The 22,024-nt window shown below is 42.4% G+C and overlaps 1 protein-coding gene and 1 long non-coding RNA gene across 14 annotated transcripts in view; one reads left to right on the top strand and one right to left on the bottom strand.

The window, feature by feature from the left end:
- Positions 1-22,024, top strand: part of SUSD1 (sushi domain containing 1) — a 102,264-nt gene that overhangs the window by 69,761 nt on the left and 10,479 nt on the right. For 3 of the 12 annotated variants that reach the window (XM_043546535.1, XM_037902131.2, XM_037902130.2), the window contains 3 exons: positions 13,575-13,668; positions 14,867-15,116; positions 18,325-18,364. In XM_043546535.1, the coding sequence (XP_043402470.1) occupies positions 13,575-13,668; positions 14,867-15,116; positions 18,325-18,364 (384 nt within the window). Of the gene's footprint in view, positions 1-3,784; positions 3,810-10,364; positions 10,624-12,630; positions 12,766-13,574; positions 13,669-14,485; positions 14,539-14,866; positions 15,117-15,305; positions 15,430-16,305; positions 18,365-22,024 lie in introns of those variants that run through there. The other 9 variants (XR_006290865.1, XR_006290864.1, XR_005225837.2 and 6 more) reach the window with 8 other exon arrangements.
- LOC119566590 overlaps positions 15,115-22,024 on the bottom strand; it is an 84,889-nt gene continuing 77,979 nt past the window's right edge. For both annotated transcript variants that reach the window (XR_006290867.1, XR_006290866.1), the window contains one exon: positions 15,115-15,343. This is a non-coding gene — a long non-coding RNA (uncharacterized LOC119566590). The remainder of the gene's footprint in view (positions 15,344-22,024) is intronic.

Raw genomic sequence — 22,024 nt, 5'->3', positions numbered from 1 at the left:
AGCTCTGGTGGATCACAAGGGATGTTTCACCAACATCAGTGTGGGATGGCTGGGAAAGGTACATGACGCTCGCATCTTCAGGAACTCTGGTCTGTTTCAAAAGCTGCAGGAAGGGACTTTATTCCCAGACCAGAAAATAACTGTTGGGGACGTTGAAATGCCTATATGTATCCTTGGGGACCCAGCCTACCCCTTAATGCCATGGCTCATGAAGCCGTACACAGGCAGCCTGGACAGTAGTCAGGAGCTGTTCAACTACAGGCTGAGCAAGTGCAGAATGGTGGTAGAATGTCCATTTGGACGTTTAAAGGCGCGCTGGCGCAGTTTACTGACTCGCTTAGACCTCAGCGAAACCAATATTCCCACTGTTATTACTGCTTGCTGTGTGCTCCACAATATCTGTGAGAGTAAGGGTGAGACGTTTATGGCGGGGTGGGAGGTTGAGGCAAATCGCCTGGCTGCTGGTTACGCGCAGCCAGACACCAGGGCGGTTAGAAGAGCACAGGAGGGCGCGGTACGCATCAGAGAAGCTTTGAAAACCAGTTTCATGACTGGCCAGGCTACGGTGTGAAAGTTCTCTTTGTTTCTCCTTGATGAAACCCCCCGCCCCTTGGTTCACTCTACTTCCCTGTAAGCTAACCACCCTCCCCTCCTCCCTTCGATCATTGCTTGCAGAGGCAATAAAGTCATTGTTGCTTCACATTCATGCATTCTTTATTCATTCATCACACAAATAGGGGGATGACTATCAAGGTAGCCCAGGAGGGGTGGTGGAGGAGGGAAGGAAAATGCCACACAGCACTTTAAAAGTTTACAACTTTAAAGTTTATTGAATGCCAGCCTTCTTTTTTTTGGGCAATCCTCTGTGGCGGAGTGGCTGGTTGGCCGGTGGCCCCCCCACCGCGTTCTTGGGCGTCTGGATGTGGAGGCTATGAAACTTGGGGAGGAGGGCAGCTGGTTACACAGGGGCTGTAGCGGCAGTCTGTGCTCCAGCTGCCTTTGCTGCAGCTCAACCATACACTGGAGCATACTGGTTTGGTCCTCCAGCAGCCTCAGCATTGAATCCTGCCTCCTCTCATCATGCTGCTGCCACATTTGAGCTTCAGCCCTGTCTTCAGCCCGCCACTAACTCTCTTCAGCCCGCCACCTCTCCTCCCGGTCATTTTGTGCTTTCCTGCACTCTGATATTATTTGCCTCCACGCATTCGTCTGTGCTCTGTCAGTGTGGGAGGACAGCATGAGCTCAGAGAACATTTCATCACGAGTGCATTTTTTTTTCTTTCTGATCTTCGCTAGCCTCTGGGAAGGAGAAGATCCTGTGATCATTGAAACACGTGCAGCTGGTGGAGAAAAAAAAAGGGACAGCGGTATTTAAAAAGACACATTTTATAAAACAGTGGCTACGCTCTTTCAGGGTAAACCTTGCTGTTAACATTACATACATAGCACATGTGCTTTCGTTACAAGGTCGCATTTTGCCTCCCCCCACCGCATGGCTACCCCCTCAACCCTTCCCCCTCCCCGTGGCTAACAGCGGGGAACATTTCTGTTCAGCCACAAGCAAACAGCCCAGCAGGAACGGGCTCCTCTGAGTGTCCCCTGAAGAAAAGCACCCTATTTCAACCAGGTGACCATGAATGATATCTCACTCTCCTGAGGATAACACAGAGAGATAAAGAACGGATGTTGTTTGAACGCCAGCAAACGTACACTGCAATGCTTTGTTGTACAATGATTCCCGAGTACGTGTTACTGGCCTGGAGTGGTAAAGTGTCCTACCATGAAGGACGCAATAAGGCTGCCCTCCCCAGAAACCTTTTGCAAAGGCTTTGGGAGTACATCCAGGAGAACCGCGAATGCCAGGGCAAAGTAATCCTTTCACATGCTTGCTTTTAAACCATGTATAGTATTTTAAAAGGTACACTCACCGGAGGTCCCTTCTCCGCCTGCCGGGTCCAGGAGGCAGTCTTGGGTGGGTTCGGGGGGTACTGGCTCCAGGTCCAGGGTGAGAAACAGTTCCTGGCTGTCGGGAAAAGCGGTTTCTCTGCTTGCTTGCTGTGAGCTATCTACAACCTCATCATCATCATCATCATCTTCTTCGTCCCCAAAACCTGCTTCCGTGTTGCCTCCATCTCCATTGAAGGAGTCAAACAACACGGCTGGGGTAGTGGTGGCTGAACCCCCTAAAATGGCATGCAGCTCATCATAGAAGCGGCATGTTTGGGGCTCTGACCCGGAGCGGCCATTCGCCTCTCTGGTTTTCTGGTAGGCTTGCCTCAGCTCCTTAAGTTTCACGCAGCACTGGTTCGGGTCCCTGTTATGGCCCTCTGTCCTTCATGCCCTGGGAGATTTTGACAAAGGTTTTGGCGTTTCAAAAACTGGAACGGAGTTCTGATAGCACGGATTGCTCTCCCCATAAAGCGATCAGATCCCGTACCTCCCGTTCAGTCCATGCTGGAGCTCTTTTGCGATTCTGGGACTCCATCATGGTCACCTCTGCTGATGAGCTCTGCATGGTCACCTGCAGCTTGCCATGCTGGCCAAACAGGAAATGAGATTCAAAAGTTCGCAGTTCTTTTCCTGTCTACCTGGCCAGGGCATCTGAGTTGAGAGCGCTGTCCAGAGCGGTCAAAATGGAGCACTCTGGGATAGCTCCCGGAGGCCAATACCGTCGAATTGTGTCCACAGTACCCCAAATTCGACCCGGCAAGGCCGATTTAAGCGCTAATCCACTTGTCAGGGGTGGAGTAAGGAAATCGATTTTAAGAGCCCTTTAAGTCGAAATAAAGGGCTTCATTGTGTGGACGGGTGCAGGTTTACATCGATTTAACGCTGCTAAATTCGACCTAAAGTCCTAGTGTAGACCAGGGCTAAGAAGGTATGGCCCTCAATTTACCCACAGTTAACAAATGTTCCTGGTGAGTCATGGATTTACATTTCAGAACATAGGATCACAACTTCAGCTGGTATAAATTCCCATAGCTCATTAACTTCAATAGAGCTACTCCAGTTTACTGCATTTGAGGACCCGGCCCGTAGATTCTGTAATGCTAGATGCCCTCTTATAGAGGCACATCATTCCATGGTGACCATGTTTCTCTATGGAGGAAATTAATAAGGGTAGAGAGTGTATTTAGTGTGAACCTGTGCCGTATAGTTCCCTATTAATGAAAGGTTGCTTTGTGCTCAGACAGAAAAAAGAGAGAGAATCTACAGCGTTGATAAATGTCTGTCAGGAAACCTACCCTGGCTTCAGATATCCTGAATGAGATGATTCATTATGCCCATAATGGGATGTGTGTTTACACAAAAATTGGAATTCAGCAGCTTGCTGCTTTCCTTACCACAGTCAGCCTGGCAAGCAGATTCCCTTTTAAATAACTCTGTGATGAGCATGTGATTGTTCTTGTCTCCTGGCCAGTAAAGATGCTCTATTGAGTGGTTCATAGAGCATTGAAATTCTGTTCCTTTCATATTCCCAGCAGTGTCCTCCTTAGGCTGCCTTTTCTGCCCTCCCGGCTTGCGTAAGAGTTCTTACCATGTGCTCACATAAGATAGGAGCTTGAGTCATGAGAAATGGTTGAGCAGTCATTGCCCAATCAATATTAAAAGATTGGTGATGTGAGCTTTCTGTGTTTTGGCAAGAAGGACAGTTTGTGACTGTTTCTCCTGCTCCCCTCCATTACCCCTTCCCAAAAAGGGCTATTAAGGTTGTACTGTCTCTTATTTCTCTGTCAGAGTTACTGATTGTGTGTAGTCCCAAATGTGTTCTTCTCTTTTGTAGATCATTCGTGAAGAAGATATCCTAGGTAAAACATTGTCGCTGACTATTGCTGAATTTAAGAAATGTCTTTTTTTTTTTTTTTTTTTAATAAACACTCACTGGCATTTGGGAAATGGCTAGGAAGAATTTAAGAAATACTGGTCTTAAATGAATAAGCCACAGCAAGGATATGCATCACAGAATCATAGAAGATTAGGGTTGGAAGAGACCTCAGGAGGTCATCTAGTCCAACCCCCGGCTCAAAGCAGAACTAACTCCAACTAAATCATCCCAGGCTTTGTCAAAACGGGCCTTAAAAACCTCTAATGATGGAGATTCCACCACCTCCCTAGGTAACCCATTCCAGTGCTTCACCACCCTCCTAGGGAAATAGTTTTTCCTAATATCCAACCGAGACCTCCCCCATTGCAACTTGAGACCACTGCTCCTTGTTCTGTCATCTGCCACCACTGAGAACAGCTGAGCTCCATCCTCTTTGGAACCCCCCTTCAGGTAATTGAAGGCTGCTATCAAATCCCCCCCTCACTCTTCTCTTCTGCAGACTAAATAAGCCCAATGGCTCTGCAATCACATCAGCCAACTCCCTTAGCACCCTAGGATGCATTGCATCTGGCCCCATGGACTTGTGCATGTCCAGCTTTTCTAAATAGTCCTTAACCTGTTCTTTCACCACTGAGGCTGCTCACCTCCCCCCATATTGTGCTGCCCAGCACAACAGTCTGGGAGCTGACCTTGTCTGTGAAGACCGAGGCAAAAAAAGCATTGAATACTTCAGCTTTTTCCATCTGTTACTAGGTTGCCTCCCCCATTCAGTAAGGGTCCCACACTTTCCCTGACCACCTTCTTGTTGCTAACATACCTGTAGAAACCCTTCTCGTTACCCTTCACATCCCTTGGTAGCTGCAACTCCAGTTGTGCTTTGGCCTTTCTGATTACACCCCTGCATGCTCGAGCAATATTTTTATACTCCTCCCTAGTCATCTGTCCAAGTTTCCACTTCTTGTAAGCTTCCTTTTTGTGTTTAATCTCACCAAAGATTTCTCTGTTAAGCCAAGCTGGTCGCCTGCCATATTTGCTATTCTTTCTGCACATCAGGATGGTTTGTTCCTGTGTCCTCAATAAGGCTTCTTTAAAATACAGCTACCTTTTCTGGACTCCTTTCCCCCTCAATTAGCCTCCCAGGGGATCCTGCCCATCAATTCCCTGAGGGAGTCAAAGTCTGCTTTTCTGAAGTGCTGGGTCTGCATTCTTTCTTCCTTTTGCCAGCATCCCGAACTCGACTATCTCATGGTCACTGCTGTCCAAGTTGCCACCCACTTTTACTTCCCCTACCAATTCTTCCCTGTTCGTGAGCAGCAAGTCAAGAGGAGCACGGACCCTAGCTGGTTCCTCCAGCACTTGCACCAGGAAGTTGTCCCCAACACTCTCCAAAAACTTCCTGGATTGTCTGTGCCCTGCTGTATTGTGTCTCATGGGAACAGTGTTGGTGGGAGTTTGTGCTGAGTGAATAGATGCTTCCTTCTGATAAAGACGGTGCAAACCGCCCTGTAAAAACATCATTAATCTGAACATGCAACAGGTTCCTGCCATCTAGAAAAGTACATTTTAAAATGCAGATGCAGTAAAACATCTGTGTCTGTGAGCCTCTTGAAAAAGCATAAGGAAGGGAGAGAAGATACTTGGAAATCAATATATTTTGTAACGTTCTCCATGCCAGGCTGATTAAAAAAATGTACCGTACCTGCAGAATAGCTACACTTAGAAGTCATGGCCAAAATTTTCAAAAGCACTTAGTGATTTTGAGTGTGTCAGTTTTTGGGTGCTCAACTTGACACACGTTAAAGAGACCTGATTTTCAGGTTCACTGTTTGAAAATCAAGCCTCACTAGTCTCAAACTGGGCACGCCGTATCACTAGTTACTTTTTGAAATCTCGGCGCGTGATCTCACGTAATGTTGTTCATTTTTCTAAAGTGCCACAGCTGTACAGGTATGTAAAGAATTAACATGGTCCCTGTCCTACAGAGCTTACAGTGTAAGTTCTGTGAAAATAATAAAAAAAGAAGGCAAATGCACTTTGGAACAGAAGCTTAAGAGCGACAGTATGTTTCTTGCAACAACAATAGCACAAGGATGGTGAAATGAGGAGGCGTTGCCCTTGAAATAGTAGTGGAATGCTATGCAAAACAAGTGTGTTTGAGAAGAGATTTGAGAGACAGAGATGGGGAACATTTGGAGACCGTAATTAAGAAGGCAATCCCAACATACAGTAGGAGCAGTGTGAAAGAAGGTGTGAAAATGATTGTGTTCATTGTTTGTTCCACCCCCATTGTGCTACAGCCATCAGATTATCTCCCAGGCTTTGTGCTGTACAAAATAAACAAAACCTTCAGTTATAATTGTTTTTAAAAATTGTTTTTCTCAGATAACATTTATTTTCTTGTAACGTCCTAAGCATGTCTTTATAAATGCATCTTTCTTGTAAAGTTGGGGTAAACAGCAGGCATATCAACAGAGAGCAGCCAGTGTTAATTTTAAGGAGCACCATCAAGGTTTTTAGACCTGAAAACCAGACCTTCTGGCTGTACTTTGACTTGCAGGCGTGTACATGTCATGTCTGCTCCATTGTTTTGGCTTCAGAGAGTAGGATTTTTGTATAATTGAGTACCCTGTCCATTCATTAAAGAGGAACAAGAAGGCAGGGTGCAGGGATAATATGATATGTATGTGTGCTTCTGTCATCATGAAGAAACCCAGCACCTCTGGCTGGTGGGTCACCCAAGAACAGTGGTGAGATATTAGTCCTCCTGCAGCCCTTGTTTGGGGGAAGGAAATGATAGACTCTTCAGAAAGAGATCAATTTAAAAGAGGAAATTTTAACCCTTAGGCCACTAGCTAACCACCAGTTGTTTAACACTCTGGCCAATTTCCTAAGGTTTGGAATGGACCGCTCTGTGTTGGAACACAATGCTTGTTAGGAAGATCCCTGGTCACAAGAAAGTGGAGTTATTGTGTCTGAGTTACTACAGGGGAACATTGAACTTCCCCTCCAATAAAAACATGCATATTGGGTTCTGTATCTGCTTCCCATTTTCCCCCCGCCACCCCCCTCGCAACTCTTTTAAAAAAAAATAGAAAATGGCAGTGAGTCAAGGTATGTTCCTTCTTTACACTGTGCTTATTGTTAGGAGTTTTTGAGTCCTCAGACCTCTCAGATGTCCCTCTGGCGCACAAAGGTAGTGACCCCTCACTCTTCTTATTAAAAATTATTTACATCAGAAATGAATAATCATGAAACTGAAGGTCTAGAAAGAGTTATTTGCCCTAAAGGAATGAATTCCACAGCATTATGTTTCCTCCATGAATAGTTTTGTGCTGCCCCTCTCATTCTGGGTTTTTGTCACACATTGCATCCCAAATGGAATTCCGTAACCTTAGGGGAAAATAAAACAGCTTACCATTGTTCCGTTCATGTGCAAGTAGGAATAAAGTTAGGCTAACTCACCTAACTCCCCTCGTGGTTGGGGGATCTTTCATTTCTTTTTCTTTTTTCAAATGTTAAAAATTTCCACCTTCCACTGAGGGAGGAAGGGACTGTAGGAGACATGTGGGTTTACTGTGGATATTCCCTGATATTTCTGCTATCCTGACAGACCCCCAGGGGGTGATGAGTTACAACAAGAATTACAGAGAAATGATTTTCTGTTTCAGTGAAGCAGGCAGGGGGATTGATGACAACTGGTAATATAAATGTATGTTTTTATGTGACAGGGATTTAGTCTCCAATCTTGCAAATATTTATGTGTGATGTATTTAACTTTATATATGTGAGTAGCCCTATTGAAGATAATGGGACTGCTTGCATGAATAAAATTTAAGCACAAGGGTAACTGTTGACAGGATCGGCGCCATAAACTAGCCCAATGCAATTGTCTATGAGAGGTTGTATGTGAAATCCATCCTCGATATATAAACTTAATCTCCTTCCAGTGCATTTTTGGGTTTCTACAGGTCTCTGTTTTGGCCCCTTCCATTTCTCCTTTTGTATCCTGTCTCTGGGCAGTCACATTCACAAATACAACTCCAGCTGCCACCATTACGCTGATAACTTGAAGATTTACTTCTGCATGCCTGACCTGTCTCCCCCTGGCCGAACCAAAATCTCAGTTTATTTTTCTGACATCTCCCCATGGATGTCCAGCCTTCATCTTAAACACAACCTGGCCAAAGCAGAACTCTTAATCATTCTCTCCAGGACACCATCACCATCCTCCCTTTTGCCTGGGCCCATAGCCTGGGCATTTTCTTTGACTTGGCCCTCTTTAGATCTCCACTTCCAGGCCACATCTAAATCTTTGCATTTCTTCCTGCATAACATCTCTTAAGATATGACCTTTCCTCTCTGTCCGCACAACTAAAACTCTCATCCAGGCCCTTATCTTTCATGTCTCAACTGCTTCAATGGTCTCCTCTCTGGCCTTGACAAATTCTGCTGCCTGGAGCATTTTCCTGACTTGTGACTTTGATTACATCTCTTCCCTCTTTGCACCTCTCCACCGGCTTCACCTTCTTGTCTGCATCAGACGCAAACAACTTGTCTTCACTTTTAAGGCCTCCACAGCCTAACCCCACCTTACCCAGCGTTTCACACATGGGACCCCTGCATTTGTTATGCAAATGATTTTCCGGTCTTGATTTTCAATTTTAAAAAAAATTTGCAACAAACCTCTGTGATTTTTCCCCTCACTTGTGGGAGAAGCTCTCCATTTTGAAACACTTGGAGGAGAGGAAGGTGATCAGGAACAGTCAACATGGATTCACCAAGGACAAGTCACGTCTGACCAACCTGATTGTCTTCTGTGATGAGATAATTGGCTCTGTGGATATAGGAAAAGCGGTGGATGTGATATTTCTTGACTTTAGCGAAGCTGTTGTTAAAGTCTCCCACGGTATTCTTGCTAGCAAGTTAAAGAAGCATGGATTGGTTGAATGGACTATAAGGTGGATAGAAAGCTGGCTAGATTGTCGGGCTCAACAGGTAGTGATCAACATCTCGATGTCTAGCTGGCAGCTGGTATCAAGCGGAGTACCCCAGGGATCGGTCCTGGGGCTGGTTTTGTACAACATCTTTATTAATGATCTGGATGATGGGATGGATTGCACTCTCAGCAAGTTTGCGGATGACACTAAGATGCGGGGAGAGGTAGATACGCTGGAGGGTAGGGATAGGGTCCAGAGTGACCTAAACAAATAGGAGGATTGGGCCAAAAGAAATCTGATGAGGTTCAACAAGGACAAGTGCAGAGTCCTGCACTTAGGAAGGAAGAATCCCATGCACTGCGCTATAGGCTGGGGACTGACTGGCTAAGCAGCAGTTCTGCAGAAATGGACCTGGGGATTACAGTGAACAAGAAGCTGGATATGAGTCAGCAGTGTGACCTTGTTGCCAAGAAGACCAATGGCATATTGGGCTGTATTAGTAGGAATGTTGCCAGCAGATCGAGGGAAGTGATTATTCCCCTCTATTCAGCACTGGTGAGGCCACACCTGGAGTATTGTGTCCAGTTTTGGTCCCCCAACTACAGAACGGCTGTGGACAAACTGGAGAGAGTCCAGAGGAGGGCAGCAAAAATGATTAGGGGGCTGGGGCATGTGACTTATGAGGAAAGGCTGAGGGAACTTGGCTTGTTTAGTCTGCAGAAGAGAAGAGTGAGGGGGGATTTGATAGCAGCCTTCAACTCCTGAAGGGGGCTTCCAAAGAGGATGGAGCTCGGCTGTTCTCAGTGGTGGCAATGGTCTCAAGAAGCAATGGTCTCAAGTTGCAACGGGGGAGGTCTAGGTTGGATATTAGGAAACACTATTTCCCTAGGAGGGTGGTGAAACACTGGAATGGGTTCCCTAGGGAGGTGGTGGAATCTCCGTCCTTAGAGGTTTTTAAGGCCTGCTTGACAAAGCCCTGGCTGGGATAACTTAGTTAGTGTTGGTCTTGCTTTGAGCAGGGGGTTGGACTAGTTAACATTCTGAGGTCTCTTCCAACCCTAATATTCTATGATTCTGTGATAAACATTTGCAAAGCCACCTTGTTGTTCTCCTTCAAATCCCTATTTAAACTCTTCCCTGTCATGATGCCTACAAGTAAATGGTTAGGCAGCTAGTGCTCTGAGGTCACTGCTTTTCATGCTGACCAGTAATGTCTCACTAGTTACTTGTGCTCCCTCATCTGTCTCTCTCTCTCTATCCACCTTTTCTCTCTTGTTTCACGTGTATAGACTGTAAGGTCTTTGGGCCAGTGTGGCAGGTATTGTACAGACATAACAATGGAGGCCTAGCCTCTGGTCTCTGCTACAATACAAATAAGTAATAACAATAAAGTGGAACCTGATGCAACTGAGTGAAATGCAAAAAGAAAACAAACAGAATATAGTTAATGACACCGCTCCCCTCACCCCGCAAAAAAGATTAACATTCCACAAGGTAGTGTTTAAAACACAGATAAGGGTCCTCCCCCCATTATATTGTTATTAAAAATCAATGTATTTGTCTTAAGTAACCTTTCTAAGTTCATTTTTTCTCTCTTCCAGTGGGCTTTTTTTGTCGTCTCCTCAGAAGATTCTGTGATAAATTTTAACCTGAAGAAAACCACTTTTTTCCCTTCAGCATAACATACATGTTGTTACATATGTTGTACTTAAAGTCTCTCCTCATAACCAGTGCTATTTAATCAGTACTGCTACGTGTCCCTCACTTACACCATTTGTACTTATTCCATTTCTTTATTTTAAATGTGAAAATGTAATAAACGATTTTTATTTGAATAAAAATCCCCAAACAACCGTAAAATCCTTGGAACAATGTGTTTGCAAGAAATGTCAGTTAGGAAAATGGCATTATTTCAGCAGAGAATTGTCTGAACTAGAACCCTTGATTTGACTTCCCTGAACTTGAGGAAAGATACCATCTGGATGCAAACCTTGTGGCTCAGGGGCATCACTATTTTTAAAGCATTATCATCAGCAGAGAATGGCATCTAGAAAAGCAGAGAAACTCCAACAGGGCTGCTCTAGTGCACCAAATGAAGGATTTCTAAAAGGGTGGTAAGCTAAATGATTGACTAGCCATACGCATATGTTCATTTTAAATAGAGGCATATTTAAAAAGAGGCACAAAGAAAATAATATCTTTTTAAATGGACTCATTATGACTGTAGTATGTATAGTAAAGTAAATTACAGTGCTGTCCTAGTCATATAGTATTGGTGGAGTGCAAAAGATCAGCTAATCAGAAAGACCTTAAGGATTCCTACTGAAAGTGACACTGTTCATCACATGTGTAGTGATTAGTCTGTGCAGTCCTAAGGCTTCAGTTGTAAACTGCGTCTGTAAAAAGTCAGAGGTCTCTGAGATTTAAACCAGGGACAAGTAAATTAGGAATCTTAATGTTTTTTAAAAAATCGGGCCATTCCTCTGTGAAATATCTGCTTGAGAACAAACAGGTGAGTCGCATCAATATCATCCAAAAGCTAGCAAGTTTGACCTGCGGCCGTGGTGCTCAAATGGTATGGACAGCAACGCTGGCTTTAGTTTATTCCATGGCCGAGTGCTATGCACCGGTTTGGGGAAGAAGCTCGCACACAGACCTCAACAACATCCAACTAAATGTGGCTCTGAGACTTGTAAGTGGCACCCTGAAGGCCACGCCGCTGCCTTGGATTCCAGTCCTTGCAAACATACTTTCTCCAACTATCTGGTGAGAGATGGCTATGTTGCACTAGTACAAGACAAGTACACGTTCTTGCTAATCCAAAACTCCCACTCCATGGTAGCTTTGTTCACCCATCTTGCGCTTGCCTTAAATCCTGAAAAAAGAAAAGGAGTACTTGTGGCGCCTTAGAGACTAACCAATTTATTTGAGCATAAGCTTTCGTGAGCTACAGCTCACTTCATCGGATGCATACTGTGGAAAGTGTAGAAGATCTTTTTATACACACAAAGTACTCCTTTTCTTTTTGCAAATACAGACTAACACGGCTGTTACTCTGAAACCTTAAATCCTGCTGGCCGTTCTGGGTGATTGGAGAAGCTCTTCTGTCACCCAGCTTCAACTCAGAAAACCCCTGGCGGATGCAATGGGCAGGCTCTGACATAAACAACAAGCACCTTGTAGATGATTGCACCGTTGAACGACCTGGTTTCTTGCTCTGCCGAAGACAGTGGATGACCATCAACCATATTAGGACATTACATGGAAGATGTGTGCACCTGATGCACAAATGGGGAATCAAGGATTTGCCACAGTGCGAATGCGGAGTCTTCCAAAACCATTGAACGTGATGTGAACAAGTGTCCCATCTTGTCATTTCCAGGAGGTATAGCCTCAAGATCTGTGCTGTTTTCCTATTTCACTTGCAATGCTATTACATGTTCTGTCTGCTATATTTTGGCTTCCAGCTAACACTGTGACCCAGCTCAAATATTCCTGCCATAAAAATGAAACCCATGGTAAAGTGCCAAATTCCTGGCCTACCCAGCACTGATTCTGAGAGGGGTATTTGGAGCGGGGTTTAGTTGAAGACAGGGGTAGATACTGGCACTTTTAGGTTTGTGACACTGTGAAGTTTGAAGGATACTGCTTCAAACTGGTGGCCTGTAATCCTGGGAGAATGTTTGTTTTTATAGTAATTTACCTGAAGACCAAGAGGGATAGATGTTAATGGCAAACCGCTGAATTTGGGGCGGCAGCTTTTCACTCTTGATCAGGAATTTTCCCACACAATGGCTGCCCTGCATTAGGTGCTGCTATTGTTGCCGACTTTATGAAGGTGGTCTGAAGGCTTTATTTTTCCCACAGGGATTGTTAAATTTTGATGATCTGCAGGCATGGTAGTTGACTTACTTTTGGCACGCATTAACGTTCTGGCAACGTGCATTTTTCTTAATGTCCTGCCTGCCAAATACTGCATATGGAAGAACTTCATCATAAAGTCCTCCTGTTTCCTGGGGTGAGAATGAAACTAATTTTAAATTTTGGATTGTTGCGGCTTTACGTCTTATTAGGGCAGTCTGACCAGTTGCCCAATGTGGCAAAGACCCCAACTTTAAAGGCACTTGTGGCTTGCAGATTTGCAACTCTTCAAGCCACATGCTAGGCCTGGCAGGTACTGGTAAGTGCCCTAAAGCTGTTTTTCCCTTTACACTGCCCATCTGAAATTTAATACAAAGCTCAGATTGGTTAGACATTTTAGGCCTTGTGCATTCTGACTAGGATTAAAAAAATATAAAAATCCTTAATATTTTCTCCAGGCAGAAAACTGAATTAAAGCTTCTCTTGACTGTGCTGAATGTCAGAGGAAGGTGAGGGTACAAAATAGGAATCAAAGAAAGCCACCGCAACAGCATTTATTTGCCTCCCTCTGAGTTCTCCAGGAGTCCAGGGGGCTCTTGAAAGTTCAGGGAAGCACTTGCTGAAAGTCTCCGATGGCAGCTTTAAAATATTTGACGGAGGTATTCAAGGTCTACAAAAAGTAAGGTTCAGATCGCACATATTGGCTTTCTCAGGTTGAGCCTGCTGATATGCAGTTCGATCGAAATAAAAACCATCTCCCAATATTTGTTAACCAAAAACGTCGTCTGTACATTTTAAGGTATCTTGTGTTCAGATTTGAATCTAAAGCACAGCTCTAGCTTTTAGGGTTAGCATTTTAGTTACTGTGCTGTGTGAGAAAACGCTCACTACCCTCAGACTTGGATTATTCCTCAAACTTTTCTAAAGTACTGATACTGTTTGCTTTTTAGATCCTCCATTCCCAGAAATAGAGTTTGTAACAGTACACGGTCCTGTGCCAGCACTCAGCCTACGGAAAGCAGAAGATAGAAATGGACCTATCAGGTCTGTTTTTTTTTTTCTTTCCTTCCTTACATGCTCCCGATTCTCTCAAAATATATTTTTAAAGTACTGATCATTTAGATGTTTGTTTATTTTAGACTGTATTCAATTAGATAATTTTATTAGAGTTGGGACCAAACCAGAATGTTTGAATCCAGGTCCCATCTTCACTGTAGTTTGTGATTGTTCAGATCTGGAGTTTTGCTTCAGTTTAATCTCTCCTTTTTGGACCACAATTCTGTCCTCAATTACTCTGAATTTATGCTGGTGTAACTTCATTGGCTCAGTGGAGCTACCCCAGATATTCATTGGTGTAACTAAGAGCAGTTTATAATTTTTATGTGCAGACCACATTATGCAGCTAGCAGGAAATTCTCTAGTAACCAAGAGGAAGTTGAAAAAGGTCTTTTCTCCAAATCCTGTTAAACAGCAACACCATATTAATTTATGGGTACCAAAAATGATAAATACTCTTTGGAGTAGTGAGTTTTAACTCTGCTGACGTCTGGTGGTAAGTGCCTGGGAAATGAGAGAGACGAGTTACTGGAACTCACGTTACAGTAAAGCAGGAAATATTTGGAAGCGAAAACCTAGTGCAGGAGCCAAAGGATAGTGTAACAACAGTACAGTACATGTACTCTGAGAGTTGCTCTTTTTTATGGGAGGACATCACACTCTGAACTTTTAGTGAACTCAAGGGACAAGTTTCCAATTAAAGTCCAATAGATGGGAGCTCTCATCACTTTCTTGATACTGGAAACAGCATCTTTCTGGGAAATCAGGAACAAATAGTTTTTAATAGGTTGATAATATCTTTCAGCTCCACTTTGGCTTCAAGGAGAAAGTTGTGCGTTGGATGAATTGAGCAAACAGGTATTTTGTAGAGATTCATAGCTGGCAATTCTCATATGAAAATACTAAATTAGCATGCCCAATCATGTTAAATCTGTGTGTGCAATTTGGAAAATCAGCCTTATAATAGGCATATATAGTCTGTTTTATACAGAGGGCAATAAATAGCACATATATAAAGGGAAATATTTCATCCACACATGGAAAGAGTTCACCCGGGATGTTAGTGATTTGAAAACTATTAAACAAAGGGCCAAAATATATAAAGAACTAAATGCAAATATGATTTATCTCTGGTGTTTAGTGCATGGAAATGAATGCTGATGTTTGCTTTTCTGTTTCATTCTAGTTTTTATCAAGTGATTGTGCTTCCTTTGGCCTTGCAAAGCACATTTACTTGTGATTCCCTGGCTGCTGTGACTTTCTTTAGCAATGCCACTGAGGGTTATGTGGCAGCTGAATTCCTGGCCAAGGATGTTGCTGACAACATGCTGATCTCTCTTGGAGACCGACATTATTATGGGGCATTCTATAATGCTCCCTTAAAGCAGGGGAAAGATTACTGTGTGGTACTGAGAATTATAAGCCAATGGAATAAGGTAATGGGTATTTTTTTAAAAAAAAAACCTTTTCTCTGAGTCTTTGTTGAATGAAAGAAGTTTTGATTGGAAAACCAGGGAAAATTTTTAGCTTTTTGTTCTGTTTTGATGATACTGTCAGAGACAAGAAGTTGATGATATAAAACTTAAATTGAAAGGTCCTGAAGTAGACATTTTAATTGCTTGCAGATCTCTTCACCATTGTAATGCAGAAGCGATTCTGGATGCTGAAATATAAACAAAGGAAAGGATTAGGGCTTTAGTGCCAACTTCTGCCTTCAGGGATGGGTGCACAAACCCCACTGATTCATAGGTAATTACAGGTGCCTATAATTTACAGAAGCCATAATTTAGCCATAGGGAGTGTTAGTATCTGAAAGTCACTCAACATCAACATATGATTCTTTCTTTTGAGTCAAGTGCTTTTACTCTAAGGTATTCTGTTCTTCCAAGTGACACTACAAGATAACCAGACCTTCTTTAATGCAGTTTTTTGTTTTACTTGCATTTTAGCCTTATAAATAACAGGGGATGTCAACTCTGGGCACCCCTGGTTTTGCGGGAAGACTTGTTGAGAGGGTGTATATTGACACTCATACCTTTATTGAAGGGGCAGGATTGTTGAATTTTCAACATTTGAGGAGAAGGAAGCCTTTATTTATTAGTCATTGTAGTTAAATAGGGCTGTCAAGCGATTTAAAAAATTAATCACAAGATTAAAAAAATTATTTGTGATTAATCGCAGTTTTAATCGCAGTGTTAATAATAAAATACCAATTGACATTTATTAAGAATGTTTGTGGATGTTTTTCTACATTTTCAAATATATTGATTTCAATTACAACACAGAATACAAAGAGTACAGCGCTCACTTTATATTAAATAGTTATTAGCAAACACCAGACCAAAGAATTTTAAATAATGGGACTAAATTCCTAAATTGCTCAACTTCCACATTATTGTTCTTGTGGAGTCATCATTTCAGCATCATACACCTGGTCTACACTAGACAAATTACTCGTTCCTGACAACGGATGTCAGCAATGGGTAATTTTTTTAGTGTAGACCAGGCCATAGAGTATTCCGGGTAATACATGACCTGAAGTTTCACAAAACAGAACTTTCACGTCTTCTTTATACATCATAAAGTAACCAAAAAGGGTACAATCCCATTCTTTTCCTTTTGCAGGTCACCTTTAAATATTCTCCTACAGTTTTGGAAACCCAAGCCCCATAGCATTGTACGAATGAGAACCAAAAAATGAAAATGGCTTTTAATAAAATTGCAGCGTATGCACCTGTCCAAGCTGAGTGAAATGCGAAAGACTGAGGGAACTGTGAGGGACATCCACTTACACTAGCCAAATGTCATGCCGCCTGATCCGCAACAGGGAATGCCGGGAGAGCATCAGGGAAGGAGCTAGGAAAGCTGAGATAATGGATGAGTACCATTTTTCCTAATGATAAATTTGGCAGGTGAGAAGTGGGAATTCTGGAGAGAGAGGGGGCTTGGGAAATAGCTACAGATTGCCTGGCACTATCATGAAAACCTCCATTAAGCAGAACAAATTGTCCATCCCTGGATGTCTCCTCAGTGAGAGAGTGGTGTTATTTAATTAGCTCCAACCCATCTGGTGCCTGTTTCAGTCTCCACTGATTGCTTTATGGATTCCATACCTCTCAACCTGCCAACGCCCAAAATGAAAGATACTTCGAAAATAATAGTGCTTGGAGCTTAAAATGATGTGGGATTCATTTCTTTAGCATAAATAAAGCCTTCTACAACCCCAGTTTCATCATTCAGCATTTGTGGAGTGAATATGTAATAAAGCCACAGTAAGTCTGCGAGGGAGGGAGGTAAATTTGGTATTCCAGTTAGAGTATTTTGTAGTATGTAGTACAGGCATCAAAATGGCTAGGGGTAGAAAGTTGAAATTTGGAATATAAGGAACCCTAATTGAGGGGAGAATGCCTTTAACTGTTCTGACAACTGGTCTTGAAAAATTCATGGTGTGCACGCATGTGCAGTACATTGCTTGTGTTTTCTCTCCTAAACATGGAAAGTGCACAGCTGTGGAAGGCTATACTGTCTATGTGTGCATGACTAACTTATCTACATAGTGAAAAGGGCAGTATGTAGGCTGAAGCAAGGAATCCATTGGGATCTCTTGGCTCAATCCCAGGGGACCTTGTTAGGTGCATGATATTAGGGGAGGTTGCCTCATACAGAGTGAAGTCCTGTAGGTCTGTTTTTGTTCATTCTTTACCCTATCTTTTATCCTTTTAAACAGCTAGAAAATCCCATAGCAAAGACTATATTAAGTATCATTGAGGTTGTATAGAAGCTCAAAATAAAGCCCCAAACGAAGATTGTCCCTTTGTGCAGATGCATCATGACTTAGTCTTTAATTACATGATAACATACCATTTATCCACTGCAATAGTATACTTTTTTGTCTAAAACCTTCAATAAAATATATGTAAATACCAGAGTCCATGTTAAACCATGCCAGTATAACATACTTCATATTAAGTATACACCATAGAGCAGTACTATACTTAAAATGTATATGTATGTTTGAGGATGTGAGATGCAGAAAAAGAAAACAGAGACGAGAACACATCAAAAAAGAGAGGAAAACTGATTAAACAAGAATTTATAGAAAGTCTGTCCATAATGATAGTTTGGATCATTGTGAAAATTAAACTAGTGTAAGCACTGTATTAAAGCTTCTTTAAAAATTATAAGGTGCTAAATGTGTATTCAAGGGTGGAGAAAACACTGTGTACTATATTATTCGAGACACAGTGAGTGACCATGTAATTAAACACTGTATAGGAATCTGTATATGCGAATAGGGGGCAGAGTTAAGACTGCACTTGCAACGTTAACTTTGGTATTTCCCAACTTTTTGAAAGCTTAACCATGCAACTTTATAGCCCTCGCCCTGGAAGGTTTTTAGGTATCCATTCTTTTCTGTCCAAAAGATGAGAGCTAGACTCTCCTCAAACCTTTCTCTTTAATCTTATCTTTATAGCCTGGAGCCTTCTCAGGAAAGCTTGGTGATCTAGCAAAACCATAGGAATCCATTCCCACTGCAATACATTTAAATGTTTCTTGTCTGAATGCCTTTGCTGATGGTGCAGGCTTGTTGATTAAATACATCTCCTGGGAAAATAGTGACATTGGTTATGTTTTCCCTTCCAGGTGAGGACACAATCTTGTGCAGTTTGGGCACAAATTGAAGGTAAGGCAGTTTTTCATCTAATGAGAAAACAGAAGTTGTCGTTGCATTGCCTGGCTATATCTTGGCATAAAACTAACAATCTCTGTGGCTTTTGTTTAATTTCCCTGCTAGCAATGAAGTTCAGTGGAGCATTACAAAGGTTAGATCAGGGTTTCTCAACTTCTGGGTCAGGACCCAAAATTGGGTTGCCAGAATGTTTCAAAGGGTCGTGTGGCAGCTCCTGTCCCACAGGGCTGGCTGGGCTCACCTCCCTTCTCCAGGCACTGCAAACTCTGGGGTCCTAGCGCCACTCAGGTTTGGCCCAGCCATCATGATGATGATGGGAGTCCAGGTAGGCCAAATTTGAGTGAGTGGCAATGCAACCTCATGAGCCAGGGCACAACTCCACTCACACAAATTTGGTCCAGTCAGGGGGGCGGGGCCAAATCTGCTGCGACCCAGAGGCTGCAACGCCTGAAGCGGAGAGCCAAGCCCAGCCAGCTTGGGCCCAACCAAAACCACACCAGGACCTTCACCCTCAGACTATTTACTGGGTCGCGACAGGCCATAAACATTTTACAAATGGGCCTGCTCCAGCTGCTGTACTCCTCCAACCTACTGACCTCCTACTGAGGTCAATAGATGGGGAGAACATTGCTGGAATTCTCAGCAGCTATACAGGTGGGCTATGTTGGACAACATTAGTGCATTGAACAAACTAGTGAAAATGAAAACGCCAAACAAGAAACATAAAATAGTGTATTTTCTGCTCTTCAAAATGTCTGAACCCTTCAATTACTGTTTCTCCAGTACAGTTACTGGTGAACTGGCCTGTTTCTCCAGTTTACGTTAAAGTATGAAACAAGGAAATTATCCTCATAGTCCTATCTCCCAGGAATGAAAGGGCAGGCTAGTAGCAAGTGCTACGGAGAGATGGTGACTGGGCATCACCTGTTATTTGAGTGCCTGTAAAAGCAGTCTCTGCCCTGAGGAGGTTCAGACCTCCTCCTCCAGCTAATTGATGATATGGCTGTTTCTTGTCTGTTGAGTCTCAAGGAGCCAGTGTTGATAAGGAGAAAAGCAAAGAAAATAAAAGAATACTTACTTGTCTCTGGATTCTCCGAACGAGAAGTCTCTTTGGGTAAAAGGAATTCAGAAAAGCAAGCAAACTTGTTTCTTCCTTCTCTCGCTCTGAAATTGAGGGAGGAGGATTTGAGTTCCTCAGTTGCCTTCTTGGTAGAAGATTAATCAGGGAATTTTAATGCAGACAAATTATTTAACTAAATGAGTCGCTAAAGCTCTGGAATTCTCATTCTTCTCTGGTGTACTTTGTCCAGGGAAAACTATATTTTGTGAAGTATGAAAGCTTTTATGCCTGGTGTAGAGTAGAACCTAAGAGGCAGAAATATCCCAAAAATTCTGACTGGTGGTTTTGGTCTGTCAGTACCTAGTAAGACAGAATTATTGCTGGAGAATGCAGAGTTGTTGTAGCCATGTTGATCCCCGGATATTAGAGAGACAAAGTGGGTGAGGTAATATCTTTTATTGGACTTCTGCTGGTGAGAGAGACAAGCTTTTGAGCTTACACAGAGCTCTTCTCTCATTGCTGGAGTGACACTGCTAAAACCCAGTTTTTAGACAGGGTAAAATTTCCATTTTCTTCCTTTTAGTCAGGCCCCTTCACAATGATTCTATTTCTAAAAATACTGTATTTTCAGGGGCATCACATGTATGTTTGTTTGTTTGTGTCTTGGACACTTTTACCTTTTCTCCCTTCTCTTCTTGAAGGAATTCTTTTTTGCCACACTTAAGATCCTCTGCAGGCCAGCAATAGCCTCTGCAGCTCTGGGTCTTAGAAACTCAGCCAGCTTCAGGGATATGGCAGCTGTGGCGGCTGCCTGTTTTTCTGAAGAGTATTTTTCCTGTTGGTAAGAGCTGCAAAATAACTAGAGGTAGCAGAAACTTTTGCACCAAAAAGGTTTTTTGATGAAAAATTCTGTGTTAATCAAAATGTGTAGAAAAACCCGTCTGGTTTTGATAACATTTTGTTTAGGGGAAAAAACCTAAAATGAAGCGTTTCAGCAACATTGAAACGTCCCGTTTTTGACTGGAATGTTTCTATTTTTTTGTTTCTAAACAAACTTTTTGAAATTAAATTAATAGATTTTTACATTAAAATATTAGTTTTTAAAAGGTTAAGATCAAAACAAAATGCTGCTACCAAAACTTTTTTTTTTTTTTAATTTTGTTTCATGGGAAATTTCAAGCTGGCTTCGTTTTCTCCTATTTCACAATGGGGACAGTTTTTTGAAATTGTGGAATTTCCCATAACATGGAAATCTGGTTCCTGCTAAATACTAAAAAAATGCCTATGCAACCACAGAAAACTACCCCTTTCTCATATCTCTGTCTTCTGTCCACTCCTAGAATACTGCTACAACCCTCTGGCATGCAGCTGGATTTTTCTCTTTGGGAGGGGGCAAAGGAGAATAGGAAGATGGGTGTGGGAATGGGGCTTGTCTTTCCACTCTGACTCCACTTCCCCCTAGATAGGTCAGTCTTCCATGGCCTTCCTGGATCTTGTACAACTTGAAAGGCTTGAGAATTTCTGAGAAGCTGAGTTCTTTAAGGAGTGCTTCTTCATTCCATTTGCAAAACAGAGGAAGATCTAGACATTCAATAAAACCACAGCTATTTAGACCAGATTTCTCTCTGGCAGAGGCTTTCTAGTGAGGCTTTAGTTATAATCCGATAAATTGCTGTAATAAAGAGTGCTAGAGTAGTGATGGAAATAGGCTTCCAGCCTTATAATTAAGAGTGGTCTGAATCAAATCAGAATGTAGTGATTTTAACTAAAATATAGTAATACAAAGAGGTGAAAAGATTTTTTTTTTTTTGTCGTGTTAGTCTGTTCCATGGATATTTGATTTTTATATATGAAAACTGGTTTGTGATGAAGTAAAAGTTTATGTATTTTCTTAAGTTCTGACCAAAATTGAACATGTATGGAGGCTGATCAAATACTGCACATAAGATCTTAAAACCCTGATTCTGAAATTATCACTGGTAGTTATTTTCCATGACTACAAGTAAACACTATGACTGCAGACCCTGACCTTGCAGTCACACATGTGAGTAAATGGAACTGCTCACGTGCATAAAATTACTCCTACACCTAAGTGTTTTCAGCATCAGGGCCATAATTCATGAGGTGCATATTGTCGTTTCTTGTGCATGTCTAGAAAATAAGAAGTGGCTCATGCAGTCAGAGCAAAGAGTTATTTGCATCATTTGGATAGAGTTGACTCCTGAAAAGTTTGGTAACAAATGACCACTCCTTCACACTTCTTTCTTCTGAAATACCATGATGGGGAAATGGCTTACTCTTATCCTGACTGAAAACTTTGCAGGCCAGTCATTTATGTATTTATATGCAGATTATTCATTCCTCTTCTCCTCAGACACATGCCATTTTTAGTTTACCCTCCTCTCCCAGTTCTCAGGCACACAAATATTTGAGGGATTTCTTCATATGCTGCAGCAGTCTGTTCTCCCCAGGTGTGATTCCGAGGTGTTCATATTGCTGTAGTTACCATCCTAAAAAAGGAAATAGTACCCAGATTGCAAGAATTTGGAAGAGAGGAGTTGAGCCATTTGATGACGGATTGGTTATTAGCACCG

This window comes from Chelonia mydas, chromosome 5, assembly GCF_015237465.2.
Source record: "Chelonia mydas isolate rCheMyd1 chromosome 5, rCheMyd1.pri.v2, whole genome shotgun sequence".
NCBI classification, from domain to species: Eukaryota; Metazoa; Chordata; order Testudines; family Cheloniidae; genus Chelonia; species Chelonia mydas.
This window is presented reverse-complemented; position numbering and strand designations above follow the sequence as displayed.